Source organism: Leuresthes tenuis, unplaced genomic scaffold (genome assembly GCF_036924035.1).
Source record: "Leuresthes tenuis unplaced genomic scaffold, fLeuTen1.0.hap1 SCAF_10, whole genome shotgun sequence".
In the NCBI taxonomy this organism is placed as follows: Eukaryota; Metazoa; Chordata; class Actinopteri; order Atheriniformes; family Atherinopsidae; genus Leuresthes; species Leuresthes tenuis.
In genome coordinates, this window is record NW_027325364.1 from 23,305,330 (window position 1) to 23,321,628 (window position 16,299).

The 16,299-nt window shown below is 41.7% G+C and overlaps 1 protein-coding gene across 15 annotated transcripts in view; it reads right to left on the reverse strand.

The window, feature by feature from the left end:
- The window catches only part of plecb (plectin b), a 102,283-nt gene that overhangs the window by 17,647 nt on the left and 68,337 nt on the right, over positions 1 to 16,299 (reverse strand). For 6 of the 15 annotated variants that reach the window (XM_072394793.1, XM_072394785.1, XM_072394797.1 and 3 more), the window contains exons 3-25: positions 13,668 to 13,757; positions 12,324 to 12,401; positions 12,071 to 12,175; positions 10,274 to 10,440; positions 7,556 to 7,671; positions 7,361 to 7,464; positions 6,644 to 6,763; positions 5,747 to 5,842; positions 5,519 to 5,646; positions 4,358 to 4,451; positions 3,819 to 3,973; positions 3,351 to 3,672; positions 3,166 to 3,243; positions 2,916 to 3,077; positions 2,693 to 2,797; positions 2,502 to 2,597; positions 2,247 to 2,372; positions 1,982 to 2,137; positions 1,735 to 1,889; positions 1,508 to 1,634; positions 1,030 to 1,213; positions 883 to 906; positions 135 to 292 (exon numbers count right to left, since the gene is read on the reverse strand). In XM_072394793.1, the coding sequence (XP_072250894.1) occupies positions 135 to 292; positions 883 to 906; positions 1,030 to 1,213; positions 1,508 to 1,634; positions 1,735 to 1,889; positions 1,982 to 2,137; positions 2,247 to 2,372; positions 2,502 to 2,597; positions 2,693 to 2,797; positions 2,916 to 3,077; positions 3,166 to 3,243; positions 3,351 to 3,672; positions 3,819 to 3,973; positions 4,358 to 4,451; positions 5,519 to 5,646; positions 5,747 to 5,842; positions 6,644 to 6,763; positions 7,361 to 7,464; positions 7,556 to 7,671; positions 10,274 to 10,440; positions 12,071 to 12,175; positions 12,324 to 12,401; positions 13,668 to 13,757 (2,946 nt within the window). The remainder of the gene's footprint in view (positions 1 to 134; positions 293 to 882; positions 907 to 1,029; positions 1,214 to 1,507; positions 1,635 to 1,734; positions 1,890 to 1,981; positions 2,138 to 2,246; positions 2,373 to 2,501; positions 2,598 to 2,692; positions 2,798 to 2,915; positions 3,078 to 3,165; positions 3,244 to 3,350; positions 3,673 to 3,818; positions 3,974 to 4,357; positions 4,452 to 5,518; positions 5,647 to 5,746; positions 5,843 to 6,643; positions 6,764 to 7,360; positions 7,465 to 7,555; positions 7,672 to 10,273; positions 10,441 to 12,070; positions 12,176 to 12,323; positions 12,402 to 13,667; positions 13,758 to 16,299) is intronic. The other 9 variants (XM_072394787.1, XM_072394792.1, XM_072394790.1 and 6 more) reach the window with 6 other exon arrangements.

The window sequence follows — 16,299 nt, forward strand, 5'->3', positions numbered from 1 at the left end:
AGTGCTAAATTTCATGTAACTGTTAAATAACTGTTAAATAACATGTAACTGTTATCAGTTACATAATTAATGTTTTTCTACCCCAGCATAAATTAGCTTGTTTCTTTAAACATGCCTAAATTTAAGTTCAATACCTTCTGCTGTGTTGTTTTCTGAGAACATTCTCTTAGAGTTTCTTTTTCCACTGGTCTGCGGATCCGAGCCACAGTCTGAGTCTCACAGTCCTCTATACGCAGACGCAGGTCCTTCAGCTCAGAGATGTAGTTCTTACACAGAGTCTCATCCTGTTGACCTGCATGACAGCATTTGCATTAGATTAGGACACAGAGAGAATGGATTTGCTGTTGAAGTTAGGTGGAACAATTAAGAGTTTATTAAACTTGAAAGCAAAAAAAAAAAAAAAAAGAAGTTAATTCCTTTATTGCACCAGGCCATATAACATGTCATTCTCATGATTTGAAACTGTGACCTAACAGAGGTGTGGTCACGTCTGCACAAACATTGACCACATCTTCAAACCACTGCTGCAGTGCATTTATTATATATTTACATCGCTCATGCAGTTCCTCATGTGTTGTGTCTTAAACACACAGCTCCATACACATTGCATCTGTACTACAAGCTATTTTGCATGTATAAATAATCAAATAGGACTTAATGACATAGAGAAGAACACACTGTCACCTAATTCACAACACATGGGTTGTATTTGGTGCATAGTCTCCAAAAAAAAAAGCAAATTGGGAGCCAGACAACATGCAGTCACACATGACACTAATCTAGACGTGAATGTTTGTGCATGAACATCACATCTAAAGCTTGAAAGCGTTTACACACATCAAATTGGTGAGCTGTAGCTTCAGCTGGCTTTATGTCACTCACCTTTGAGCCTAACAACCATTAGTCCTGAAAGGTGAATTGACAATTACAGACTGTAAAAGTACAATCCAATTATTGTATATTCCCTTTTTCTAACTATGAATAACAAAAAATACCAAAAATGAAAAAATTTTATGGTACAAATCTTACCTTTCTCCATGGAGCGGAGCAGGTTGTCGAAATGCTGGGTTGACTTGGTGTAGTCCTCCTCGACCTGCATGCGGTCATCGGGGCCAAAGATCTGCGAGTCCTGGCTGTCGCGCATAAAGTCCTGGTAGTGGAGCTCCAGGTTCCTCATGACCAGCCGGTATTCCTCTGGTTTCATGGTCTTTAACTGAACAGGGCAGAGAAGAACGAAGGACCAGTTAACAGGTGGGACTACCTCAGTACACTTCCACTCGTGTTCAATGTTGTATTTTCACTTGGAATCAGATTCATTTCATGGTCCAAAAAAAATAGCTAAAGCATGAACCTGTCCCTTTTTGTTCATTTTGAAACCCATACTTGCACATTCTTCAGCTATATACTTCAAAACCTTGGGTCCAAGTCATTTATTTAGTTTCAGTATTCTAATCAAGTTATTTGAGTTTAATTTATTTAGTTAGAAGTTAGAAATGTGAATGCCAACCATGGTGATGTTCCAGGTGCGTATCTGTGTGAAGTCTCTCATCAAGTATTGCCATGACAGCAGACTCTTCATGTTTATATGCAGCATCTGCCACATGGACACCATCTGCTGATGACCTGCATCCAGACTAGAGTGCAGAAAGAGTGGGAATTATGCAACAATTAAAAGACAAAATAATATTAGAGATAATATTCACAAGGTGGTCACAGGTGATTCTGTATTCTCACCTAGACACACTGTCCACAGCCTCTTTGTTGACTGGCGGCACCATGAAGCAGATAGAAGGAACCACCGCCTCGTGTCCAGAGCGGTTCAAAACCTTCCACTTGAAAGGTTGAGAGTTGTTGAGAAGCGCGCACTCTTCTCCTTTATGGACAGTGATCTGAAACAGATTAAAAGGAGCCTTTTAACACCCTGTTGGAATAATGACTGCTGATAAATAATTATGTGTCACTACTGGCTGGTCATACTAACCTCCTGCTGCTTGAAGTCACAGACAGCCTGAATGGGCAGTTTGCCTTTGACGGAGGTGGTGGGGTTGCGAGGTTTCAGCTGGATGATGGATCTGGCTCTCTTATTCAGGCCAGTGACCTGAGTCTTGAATTCATTCAGCTGTTCCTTCTCCTCCTGCTGGGTAAAAGTAATAATTAGTTTACAGTGAAAGTCAGTACCGCCAGCTGTTTAAGCTGGATGTGTGCATGTTGTAAACACATGACTGTGAGCATGCACATCTACCCACCACAGCATCCTGCAGCAGGTCCTCCAGGCGTGTGGCTGTTGTAGAGCGATCGCAGCTGTATTTCTTTTTCATGTTTTCTTGTATTTTCCTCATTTGTTCCTGAGCCTCTTTCACATCAGCAAAGAACTGTACAGACAGGAGTCACGTAATGGTAAGCATGTTTAAGAAACTGAGCTCAACAGATATGTGCAAATGCTTATGAATGAATAAATGGAAAACCACAGATTTATGTTAACTGAAGTCTGTGTTCCACACCTGGTAGTAGGCTGTGTTTTCTTTGAGGTGAGCCTCTACACAGCAGCACAGCTGGAGGATCCAGCTCCACTGAGTCTGCAGGGCAGATGTGAAGGCCTAGTAGAGACAAAGAAGACACGATAACGGTGAGTGAGTTTGATGTAAACTATATGCTGGCCTGTGGCTTCAGCCCACATTTCTAATATAATCACCTCAACTGTTTTCCTGCCGGGATGTCCATCCTTGACAAGTTTGTCTCCCAAAGCCTGGATATCATTGACCTTCTTCTCCCTTAGTTCCAGCTCTCGCATGAGACCCTGAAGAGACCAAAAGACAAAGTTAATACTCATATTTATTCACTCTCTGTCAGAGAATCTCAAGAGCTGAAATTAGAGATAAAAATAAGCGAATGCAGAAGTTCTACTTCTAACGTACAGAGTAATTGTCTTTTTTAGTTGTCATGTTGGTGTTCCGGTCACTCCAATCAAAGTTGACCTCTTCTTCTTCTTTGTCATTCAGCCACATCAGTTCCTTAGTGGCAGCCGAGACAAAGCTGTGCAGTGAGTCCAAGTTTCTCAGGCGAAACTTGGAAGAGTTCTGAGGGAGAAGACAATTCAGAAAAAAAGTTAGACAAAAATCTGAATGTCATCCACAAAAAAATGTTTGAAATATAAAAAGGATTTACCAGTAGTTTTCCATACTGAAGGTCCAGCTTCCCAAGGTATTCTCTGTAAGTGCCTTTGCTGACAGGAGATAACTGGCTCTGTAACAGCAGAAAAGACATTAGCAGGAGGCAGGGGACAACACACTCAAGTAAATGTCAGACATTCTGGAGTTCGCGCCAACGGTCTGATATGATCACTGTTGTACCTCGTCAGACTTGGCACGCTCAATCTTTGATTTAAAGTCCTCCACGGTCTGATGCAGGCCTCTGTGGCTGCCAAGCTGGGATTCCACAGAGGGCAGATCTGATCCCCACTCAGCTTCATCTATACGGCGCTGGTTCTCCTCCACCCAGGCCAGCAAGTCTTGGACATAGCGCAGGGTCACATCATCTACCTCTGGCCGCATCTTCATGGTGGTCTGCTTGGGAGTCTGGGTGAGGGAAACCTGAGCAGTGGTTACAGCAGATTTCAGACGAAGGTTGTAGTCAGTGCGCAAGTTCACCAAGCGCTCATGGAGGCGATAAACTCTGCAGAGATCAAAAACAAAGCCAGTTGTTAGCAGAAAGTCATCACACTTCATCTCCTTTAAGAGCTTTCCTTGTGTTCTTGTGCTTTATAAAAAAATATTGACCACGCTGTTAGATCACCTGAATGCAGCATACGTGGCACCTACCTGCGGTACATCTGTTCTGCCTGAGGGTGGCGCCCATCCTTGAGGAGCTGCACGTCATTGAAGAGCAGGCGAATCATGTTGTCTGCCTTGTCCAGCTCCCTCTCCACTTCAGCAGTGTGCTGAGCTGGTTTCCCTGCATTCAGCAGACGAATGTCCTGAAGGAAAGACGGTCAATAGAAATATTAATCCCTCAGCTTTTCTAGTGCCACACATATTAGAAACAAAAATGCTTTTCTCTGTGAAGGATGAATAAGTCTTACGAGATTAGAGATTCTTGTGAATATTTGTCTATGGATTCTCAGCATAAGTTTTACTAAAATGGAGTGAGATCAGCTAGAATATAATCAGACATGAACTCGTGCTTTCATCTCCCGCTAAACATTTTACCATATTCAAAATGTTTTAAAAACAAAATGAAGTTTGATGCGACTACCATCACATGGTTTAACAACCGTTTATCGTCATCATCTGGATTTCATGCCGTTTGTAAAGTACTCAGGGGTTTGGTATTTTAACTATTAGACTAAAGGAGGACTTACAGTCTGCAGCAGCTTCTCCAGGTGAGTGAGCTGCTCATCGCACAATCCTGACTCCATCTGGACTTTATTGAAAATCCTCTGGAGCCTCTCGAGCCTGGATGAGATCAACAAAGCATGATTAAGATCAGTTAAACGAGATGATACCGTTGTATAAAGAACACTTACGGCCGCTTGTGCTGCAGCAAGTATTCCAGTTTGTGAGGGTCAGTCACAAATGCCATATTTCAGCTCTTTGATGAAGAATAGCTTTCAGCTAAAAAACGAGAGACTTGACTCCTCTCACTTTCCCATAACTCTGACGTGAATGAGACAAAAATTCTCCCCATTTACTGACAAATAAGTGCAGCCTGCTCATTCAGTTATTTCTCAGAACTAGAAACAAGGCTGTCAGATAGAGAGATAAACAGACAGTCTCATGACAGGAAACCCTCCCTCTTCGGCATGACGTATCATTACTCCAAATACTAAAATAATGTACAGTGTCTCGTCTAATTCAATCAGACTGAATCTATTTGTGAAGCAGTGGGGACACGCCATCTCATTTTGTTCCAAACAACACACAATATAAGGAAAAGCAGCCTTTACTAAAATATTTCAGGATAGTGAGTGAATAAATATTCAACATGCAATGATATCATTTTGTGACTTTAGTCATTCCCTCAGGACCATAACTTTACTCACAAGCTAATTCAGTAATGTTTCAGCGAAACGCAGAGCTCTAATCTTCCAGGCTTTTTTTTTTAGTTCCAATGAAGAGCTTGTGATAAAAATTGAGGCATCTCTGTCCGAGAATGTTATTACGGTTTTAAATACAAATAACCTGATAAAGGGCTTTTTAACTCACCTTCTGCGTTAAGTTGGAGCTCTTTCTTCTCCACTACAAACAACTCACGATACCTTAGCCATTCTCTTGCTTTTCCAAAGAACATTTGCAATTAATGTTTTGGTTTTTTTTTGTCTCTTTTTCTGTGTTTGCATGTTCATATTCTGGATTCTTCTGAATGGTTGCAGTGGAAATCCAGGTTGAGAGCGATCTTAAATCTATTCAGTAATGTGGTGTCTGACTGACTGATTAATCTCTGATAAGACTGCACTCCTGTGTAAGGAACTGACTTTGATCACAGTAAACATAATTAGTCACATATATGCTTCTGTCCTAACCTCTCAAACTCTATCCTGAGCAGTCGTTCTCTCTCAAGGATGGCCACGTGAAGTCGACCCCACTCTTTTTCCACATCAATGGGATGGTAGCCTGGGGGGACCTTAACCTGACCAGTATGCACTGCACTCTGTGAACAGGTGAAAGTATGATGACATAGCATATAAGTCTGCGTAAGTTATTGTGAATAGAAAATAATCAAATACAATGCATAATCAAGGTAATCTTGCCTCAAAGGACTGGTAGAGGTGCTTAGAGTGATTCTTGTTGGACTCCTTCCCTGGGAGCTCTGTCTCTTTGAACTTCAAGAACTGGCGCCAGAGAAGCTGAGGTGAAAACACACAATTCAAATGTGCAATTTAGATTTTCATTTTTATGTCAGTTAAAAAAATAGTTGTTCGTTCATGACAACAAAGTATTGATTTTACAAATACACAGTATTCAGAGTACTGATTTATAAAATATGTGCACTGCTTTCTCATAAATCAATCTGAAGCACATCAAAGTAACGCATCACATGACAGCTCTTGGTCAACAAACAGTGAGGTGATGCATCCTCTCTTCTGAGAGGATCGCATACACGTTCCCATGACCGGTGTAAATTAGATCAGCCCCATAATAAAAATCACACAATTTCACTCCTTGTATTACAAGAGCAAAAATGTTCCAAACATCGCTTAGTGTTTTTAAAAAAATAATAAAAGCAAACCAAAACCCACAACTTTTGATGATGCTGTGTAAGAGTATGGTCACGCCACACTTTTGTTCTATAGTTGCTGAAGGGGCGTGGCAGTCTCCTAAGAATCAAGTCAAAGATTATCTGCCTTCTGGCTGCATTTTCTTAGCAGTGCCCCACCTACAGTTCCTGTGAATACAGCTGCCATTATCTGCTCACAGCCAGTCATTATGTAAGTGTGTGCTTTGATCCAACAATGAATACTGCCAAAAGCACTTTTTCACTATATTCCCATTTTTAATGCAAGCACTTTGTTCCAATAAGTCTTTAAAAACATAATGACTAGTTTTTAGCTTGTGCTCTTATAAGTTGCTCAGCTGTAAAAATATCCAATAACAAAGTCCCAGACCTGTGGGCTTAATAACAGCAAATCATTTGATTACTAACTCACCTCTATCTCCTCATAGCTGGCCGGGAACTTTCTCTCCTCAAAGATTGTGACATGGTGGCGGATCCACTGCAGCAGAAGAGTCACCAGCTCATAGTACTCCTGCCAGCGCAGCTCCAGCTCCTGCGGTCAACACAGCAGAAACACACATGAGAGTTTCACAACAACAAACAGGAGGGCTCTTATTTTCTGGCGTCTCCATTTTCCTGCCCTCACACACCACCCTGAATTCAATTAAGCTGCAACAAGCCATGTTCTGTTTTAAAGAAGGGGACTAGTGAAGAGGTAGACAATGGTGGGAGGGAGACAGCAACATATTTTCCAATCTTTGTCAGATTACATGTGTGTGCAGTCACACACGGGCTGGGAAGAACATTTATGAGAGAAAAAAGTACCGTTTACATGCAGGCAACTTTAATATTAGGACTTTAAATTAAGCTACAGAACCGGTAAGACTGTAAAACCTCTATGTAGAACGCTTCTCTCCATCTTAGGAAAGGCTCAAACACCACAGGTTGCTAATTTCCTGGGCTACGTCCTCTCGACTTGTATTTCTCTCTGATGTATTAATACCTCTCAAAACAGCTACAAGCAGAATCACAAGCTTGCTGCTTTTCGATTCAATCTGACCAATCACCTAACAGAAGCAAGCATTTTTTGCCATTTTAGATCATATTCACAGCACTCCTAGCTTTTAACAACTTTTCATGATCTGCTTACATCAACTCTGACACCATCGTGGACGTCAACACGAGGCATGACATCATACAGAGATGACACGTAAGTGATGATGGATTTCTCGTCAGGATGCGGAACATCGACATCTGGAAGTGTAAGGTAAAATCATTGTGTTTGACATACTCATCAACGACAGCTCTTGATGTTTCTGCTTAAGCGGGTTTTGGTCTGTCATACCTTCGGGGTCCAGGAGGCGTGTCACTCCCAGGTCTCTTTCAGCCACACTGAAGGCCTGTTCAAGGTTCTCCAGGTTGGTCTGTCGGTACACTTTACTCATGTCGAGGAGTCTGGGACTAGTGAAAACAAACAAAAAAAATCAACTGATAACTTACAGAGTCTTGTTGAGAGGGGGAAAATAATAATCACAAGTGAAGAAACAACATTGTGTTTATGAGAGAGATCTAGCTGTTCTTGGTCATTTTTCCCTTTGATGAGGATGTCTGTGAAGTAGGACAATATTAACTTTAAGTAACTATAGAGCTGAAATTGAAAGTAACTTCAAGGTATTTTTTGTATCTATCCCTTGTTTTTACTTTTCACATCACAACCCACTCTGGGTTGTGCTTGTACCTCCGAATAAGAGTTGAGTTGAGTTGAAAATGATGAGCTTAACACAGCAAATGTCCATCTAAAGAACACAACATGGGTTAAATGCCACTCGTGAACACACTGGCATAAGTAATGCAGTCGATATAAACCTGTGTGCTGTAATGGTATGACTCTACTGTAATGGCAGCATCAGTTTTAAGACCTTCTGCCAATGGCTAAAAGCTGTAAAAGAGCCCACCTGTTCACTTTCTGACAAACACGCATGAGCACCTGCCTTTTTGTCCTCTGGGTGTTTGACTCTTCCTGGCAGATGTCAGTGCATCTATAGGTGGAATGTAATTTACTGAGCAGCTAACAGAAAAAAAGCTGACACATTTCTAAGTCAGCAGCCAGCCGCAGCTTGACTCCAAGAAGAGACAAAAGTTCAAGTTTCTAGAGTGCTTCACATAATGATTGACTGCATCACATTACCTCACCACATCTATCATAAATGCAGACTTTACAATTACACAACATTTGATCATATCATAAACCTATTTAGCAGTTTTAAATGCAATTAATATCCCTGCAGATTAACATGTAGTGAGCAAACACAGAGTATGCAGACTCATACAGCTCTCTGATGCGAGTGTTTTGTCCATACACAGGAGAGGCTTCCACATGGCGCACTTCTCGAACAGAGTAATGTTTTGTTGGCCGAGGGAAGCTGCTCATGCTCTGGGCCTCTCTCCCATGAAAGCTGCGGGACTTCCATCCATGGCCCAATTCTTCGCTGCTCGAGCGAGCCCCTGAGCTATGAGAACCGTGCCCGGAGTCCCAGGAGGATAACTCTGATGGGATGTCCTCACACAACATGATCACATGGTCGTCCACATCGCTGACAGATCCTGCCGCACCACGAACAAAGCCCAGGCTTCCCTTTTTCTGTTTAGACTTCTTCTTTAAACTGAGCATGATGATACCTGCAGGGTGTTCTTCAAACAGTACCGAGTGAAAAGACTATGCTGAAGCAGTTCTAATTATGCTGCATGTCTGCATTCAAAGAAGTCCATACGAGGCTCGATAGTAACGTATAAATCCATCTGGGTGTTGTCTCATCTTCTGAAGCTCCACACTGCAGGATCGCTGAGATGAAAAAAGCCTCCTGGTGGAGCAGTCAAGTCACTGCTCTTTGACCAAGCTGGTCTATATAACACAAAAATTGAGGTGTTGCTTTTCAAATCCAGGTTGGAAATGTACACATGTGTATGTAAAACCCAGGAGAATCTTGAATTATCAGAGTGAGAACATGCTCTCCACCTGTTTGCCCAGACTGATACCTCAGAACAAAGTAGCGCCACAGTTTTCATGTGGCAGACGGTTCTACAGCTACGCCCACACACCACACCCCTGACCTTTGTGAAAAGCAGCAACAAGCCAGCCTCAGGAGTCTCAAAAAAAGAAAAAAAAGTAGCAAGTACAGTTGAGGAAACTTGTCCCTGCAGGTATTTTTTTCTCTTTCAAATCAATGGCTCAAAAGAACTATGAAAATTTCTGTCATCTAATCCGATTCTTCTGCCGTTTGCTCTCTGGACTTCCCTGAATGCCATTGTTTTTACTGGTGATAATATTCATCACCAAAATCTCCCTGAGAAACAAATGTACATTCATTTCCCAGGAGACTAATACACAAAGCAATTCCCAACCATTAAGTCTGCTATAAACACAAACAACAGCTTTGGGAGAATCAGCATATTTAGGGTACAACAGCAACGCCTCCAGATTGTACATTCAGCTTTTCAAATTCAGCAATCCTCACAATATATCGAAGGTGGCAGAGAATAACTCAGAGGGAACATCTACCAGTGGTATTTCAGGGCTTGAGGCTTGAAATCTTTGAGGAGACTCATAAAAAAAATATTTCATTAAAGCTGCCTGAGCATGGCTACGCTCGGGTATCGAGCAGCTTGGTGCACAGTATGCTGCAGCTTTTTCTCTCCTTTCAAATGCAAAACGACAAAACGTCCCAATTATCATGCTTGAATTTATTTAGGACTCTCCATATCAAGACTGAGAGCAGCCTTTAATAACAGAACAGGTTTGAACTTGAATTATTAAGTTTGATTTGACATTTGAACTTGTTCCAAACTCTCGCTCCTGCTCCAGTGCACATATAGAATTGAACTTATTAGTGGTGGTTTGTAACAACAAAACCCTGCAAAAATGTGACATGTACCTTGTCAGTGTGGGTGTGTCATGGGTGTATATGTATTAACTATAAAAAAGAAGGGTGAGTGCTCGTTGCTGCAGTGACCTGAAACAGATTTTCGTGTCTGTGCTTGTATCACATTTCATTTTCACACTCACTAGTGCTTGTGTATGACAGCGTTGAAGAGCTTGCCATCCCTCCAGCTGGTGGTGAAGTTGTCACAGCGGATGCCCTGGTAGTTGTCTGTCATCCTCTGGGACCAGAGCAGCAGCTTCTCTTTGGCTGTCATGTCCTCTGACTGGCCGTTGATCTGAATATCTGAGATCTGAGACAATATACACAGCATGTCAACACAGCGGGAGACACATCATTAGTAGCTAATTTAAGTTGAAGAAATGAGGAAAATTGTAGTCATTAGTGGAAACCAAAAGGTGCAATTACATAGAATTACTCAACACCACAAAAGTCCCACTCAAGTAATTACTTGTCCCCGAAATAATTTATCCATGTTCCTCAAAACTTTATCCCACAAAGAAAGCTCTCTTGATCCTAAAATGGCTTTGTGTTAGACTTATACCTTAATCTTCATTCAGCAAATGAACATGCTAATCTTTGGAAATGCTCATCTGGCTCCTTCCATATCTCCACCCACCAGCCGTGGACACTGCCTGATCTGCTTGTTCCAACCCTGTTTACACCATGCTCTGTTTAGCACTTCTAACATTCAGGTAACTCAGCTGTAAATGTCTGAACCAGCAAGCTAAATGTCTCAAGGACGCAAGTGGAAGTATGAGAATGGTAATTGGCCCTCTTGCTCAAACTAGCTTTTGATTCTATCGGTTCCTCTCAGCGTGCAAAAAGCTTCACTCAGCAAGTTGTCAGGATTTGTTCTTCCAAAATTCTACGTAGAACATCGAGGCTGTCTGACCTCAGGTGGTGCTCTGCAGATTCAAAGCAGACATCCTCAGCTGCAGCATCGATGGCTGATTTTGCTCATATGTCTGGTAATGCATGCAAAACAACTCATGGATATATGAAAATGGTTATAACTTTTTGCTTTTCTTATCGGAGGGGACTTATTAAGAATCACACCTTAACCATTTCTTACTTATTAGCATCGGTTGACTTAAGTGTCTGTTTACGGGATGTAGCAGGATTTATGCCTGATCATGTGATCATAGTGCTGCAGCTTTGGCATCCAGTTAAGTTTAACTTTGGAAGCCACGAGTCAAAAAAAAAAAAAAGACCTAATCTGCAAATCTGCTAAGATTTTGAAATCAGTCATTATTTTAAAAACAATCTATTAAAATAAATGTATGGCCTGGATCCATATTACTACATTACTACTACTCATCTCATCAAACTGATCGCAGACTCTCTTCCTGTAAAAATTATATTCCTTTGGGATAATAATCCTTTGAGATTTAACACAGAGGGACATTTAGTTCCATTACCTTTGATGAGTAAGTCGCTATGACTCACCAGCAACCACATCCTCACAATCTTTTTTTCTCAATTGTATAAAAGTATAATGACTCAGTTTATCATCTGGGTGTGGTGGCCAGGGCATGACTATCACCCCGATGGCCAGGGATTTCAGCCTGGCAGCTTCTGACTTGCACAGGAAAAGTGTATGGGGTGTGACTGGCAGTGCAGCACACCAACATCTGTACACACACGTGACACACCCTCCTCTTGGGAGTGAGGAAGAAAGTGTTTCATGCTAACACAGCGCGATGGGGTTTCGTTTCCTATTATATGACTGCTGTTGTTAGGATGTTACTTCTAAGAATGTGGTTACAGAGAGTATGTTTTGATTAGAAAATGACTTTTTTGAGTGGAATTCTTAAGAGCAGAGAGTCCATTCTGATTAATTCCCAGGAGATGAGGAAACTATAGTTGAGGTCCCAGAGACAGAGGATAAGAGCAATAATATAATGGAACACAACACTGACAGAGGAGGAGACCTGGAAGTGGAGGATGATGGTCCATATTAACCCCAGGGTCAGTTTGGGGTTCCCATCTGCTATGTCATCATTTCTGATGTTAACCAGCTTGACCTGAAGAAACGAAAGAAACATTTTAATATTCATCATTCTCTATTGTTGATCATCATCTGTAAATACAGATAAAATCCCATTTCTCATCATGAGATATTTCAAGTTTGCCGTCAGATTAAAAAAAAAAGAGAAATTCCATGCATCATACCTGCCGGTGTTTGAGGAAGTCCAGTGCTATCTGTACATTCTGCAGTTTGTGGAATCGCATGCGGCCTTTCTCTCTGGGCTGTGGAGGATAAAGAGGAGATGAGCAAGTGTTTAGTTACAGCACAAAAAGTCCCGGTGTACTGGTAGAGGGAGGAAAACATCTGATAAAAACGAAGTTGAAAAAACTGAAAATAAAACGAGGTTACATTTAGTGCAAAAAAACTGGTTGAATTTTTATTCAAATTCTCTGTTGTAATCCTGTTGCTCATCAATGTCCAACATAAAGAAAAAAAGATGAATATTTACTTTGGTTACGTATTACAGCGAGCTGAGGTTAGTTTATGTCGCATGATGCTTGTATCTTTTTTTTAATGTAAATCAGAATGACTGTTTATGCAATATTTAGTACAATGGCAGGAAAATAATGCTGAACCAAGGAAAAGAAAGAAAAGAGTCAGCAAAACTTTTTTTCATCCATTTTCAGCGGCTACATGCCTAAAGCGGGCTTGTCAATGACAGAAATAAAAAAGCCTCAGAATGATGAATCACCGTGATGGAAGACCACAGACGCCATGCACAGCCAAGTCACTGTAGGAGTGCAGGTGAATCACAGAAAACACAAAGAGGTGACAAGTGTAAGTTACAAAACCACTCACCAACCGTACGCTCCTGACCACGTCTCTCTCCCTCGGCTAGCCCAGCAAGAGCAGTGCCAAGGAGAGCAGGCGGAGGCCAGACGGCAAAGATCAACACACAGGTTAAAGGAGGGCGAACGGGAGACGAGGGATAGGAGGAAAAGTGGGAGGAAGAGGAGTAGAAAAGAAGAACTGTGGATGAGTAAGGAATACGGTTCAGAGAAACACACACAGATCAAAGATGTGTTAATGTATTACGGGTTATGGAGGCATTCAGAGGATGAGCAGAGCCGGAGCTGGTGGGAGGAGCGATGAAGTACAGCAGCAGCAGAGATGCTGCACAGATCTGAACCCCAGGACGTAAAATATCAGCAGCTTTAGAATTAATGAGGAAGCATCAAGCATTGAGATCAATTAAAAATCTAATGATTTCTAGTAAGCCAGAGAGAAGCTTTTTGCAAGCTTGAGAACCACAAGAGTCAGCTTATTTGTTTAAGTTCAGCTCAGGTTAAGTTTTCGGCAACTTGGCTTTGATGAATTCCATTATGTTCTCACAGGGATAGCATTCCAGGGCCGTCTACGATAAGCTCTTCTTTTGTGATTAGAAGGGATTAGGTTTGACTCTGGAGGATGGCAGAAGGGAAAAAGGTGCAAAGCTCAAGCACATTCATCCCTCTGACAAATGTCAGACACATCGGGCCTGAACTCACCAGCGTCTCCCCAGAGAGGACCTCCAACAGTGAGATCAGGTTATGTCCATCTCGAAGGTCTTCATACAGATCCGTCACATGACGCTGCGCCTGCCAAAGGAAAGAGAGACAAAGAACAGGACGTCTCACAAAGAAATGTAAGCACGGTGTGCTTCTTCACTTCCTCAGTCTCTGTTTAAATAGTCTTTTAGCGTGTTGTGAACATAGTCCTTTTATCTGCTTTATTGCATACAAATAGAATAAAAAGGTACTGACCCATCTCCATCATGATTTGCTAATTCATTCAACAGGATTTTGCAGTTTGTGTGACTTGGAATGTTTATGCAAACCTTGTTGACACTTCAACTATAGAATGATGAAATAAAAAACCTTGACATTTTAATTTGCAGCAGTGTTATGTGATATCTCTAAAGTGCTTAGAGCATTCTCTGAACTAGCACAATTATACACAGGTCAGGAATGCATAGCCGTAAGGAGCCAAGCCTGACTCCTGCTTCAGATGCCAAACAGCAGCTGTCAACACTGACAAGTAATGAATAGGACTCCAGATCACATAAAAAAAGGAGATCCTTAGGTGAAGAAAATGTGAATATAACCTTGAATATTTTGGATTGCACTGAGCAAGCAGAAGTGCATTCACTGTTCATACAGCGGGGGGTGGGGTGGAACTGCAAAAAGACAATGAAGCAAGTGAGAGGGGTGAGGGAAAATGTTGTTGTGCTGCCAGAACACTCAGGTCTGGATAGAGGGAGAAAACTGGAACAAAAACAAGTGAGGGAGGAGACCATCTTCATGCAAGTCAGATACTGAGCAGACACACTTAGAGCACAGCCCTTCTTAAGCGTGCCACAGTAGTACCTACCTTTCCCGTCCAATGCTGGATGAAGAGGAATGATAAAAAGAAATAAAATGAAAAAGGGAATTTAGAGGGTTTGATGACTGTATATGAGGCAGAACGAATGATTAGAGTACTGTCTCGACAGAAGTCTGAAGTGTTGCTCATCTGGGTGTGTTTGGTGGTGAGAGGAACAGAAGCCGCTACCCTAAAATGGAATGACTGTACATTTCCCTGCAAGTTTCAACAGTGGCTGATAGATACCAGTCTGAGATTTGTTCCCCCCTGCCTGCAGAGTAACGTTAAAGCACTCTATAGAGCTAAATTTTCTGTGACCACCAGGGTTCACTGTTTACTCTGTAAACATGCTGGGTGTTTGCAGCACTGCTGTGAATTTTGAACTTTTGAAACATCTGTCTAACTGTGTAGACACTGTGCCTTCTTCTGACAGATTAGAACATATTCACATAGTTAAATAAAACACCAGATGATTAATGTTTTCTGATTTGCTTTATGCAAGTGACCGGTTTTCACACATCCTACTGCCCTGTACATTATCTAGTAAGCAATCTATCAGCGCTCTTCAATTACTGTGTATAGAGCAGACTATGATTGTGTTCCACATGATCAACTGCACCTCTGCTGACACAGTTAAGAGAAGCTACTCCACACTGACTCTGAACGTGTCAGTGTGGAAATGATTACTACATGGCTAACAGTCCCTCACTGTGGGTTCTCAGTTGTCTGTGATCCGGCGTTAACATACTTTCCACTCACTGATACATGTACAGAATCTCGATTTGCAACAGATTTAACTTTAAGGTTTTTTTTCAAGTTCAGTTATCAGAAATCTACAAGAGAACAGATTTATTTTCTGCAGCTGGACCGACATTCCGCTCTGCTTTATGTTAAGAGATTTACTGAGAAGGGGACAACACTTTACAGCCCTTCACGGCTGAGCTCTTCCTATAGTCTGCTGCCCCTGTCAAGCCAACCATTAAGCCATTAAATCAGTTTAACACCAGTCAAACCTTAGCGTTGCCATGGAGTTAACACTTTCCCTGCTGGGTCTGTGCATTTTTCTTCTGTGAATTTCTCTGCTGTCGACTTAAGGTGGCAACTGAATTCTTCTTTTTATTTTGCTGCTATGCATAATAGTGATATTTTCTATGAAAGTAATAATCAACAACATCTTACTGCATCAGCCTGTCATTGCAGCCTTTGAATGCTCGCTATAATAAGTGTTATCCAACAGGAATGTCATCTTTTACAGGATAACTTTAAATGTGTGGTCACTGGCACAATGTTGGAATTATCTACATTTCAAAGGAGAAAAAATATAAACTTGTAGCTCTACATTACATTTTTTTGGGTGCGATGGCAACAACAATACTGGTGTGAATACTTGTACATCTACCCTTGCCTCTCAGTGTAAGGCGGACATGATGGCAGGTAGACACCCACGCCTAGGAGTCTGTGCAGCACATGTGCTACTGTTGGCCTCAACCACAGTGGGCCTTGAGCCCAGAACAGAATTTGCCTTTTCAGAGGGAGATAAGTAATTGCAGATGTCTCTGGCGCGCAGTCCAAAATTCACAGCGAACACTTCAGAGGGAAGAAAAAGGGTTGTCGCTGCCCTGCGCTCTCACACAGTGGCAGATGAATACGTTAGCACTGCACATTCATGGAAATGATCGTTGTGCTTATTTTCCCCTCTTGTTCCATTTTTAAATAAATGAATGGCCCTATGTCTGTGGACTGAATATAGACATAATGAGGAAGCACTTAATGTCACAA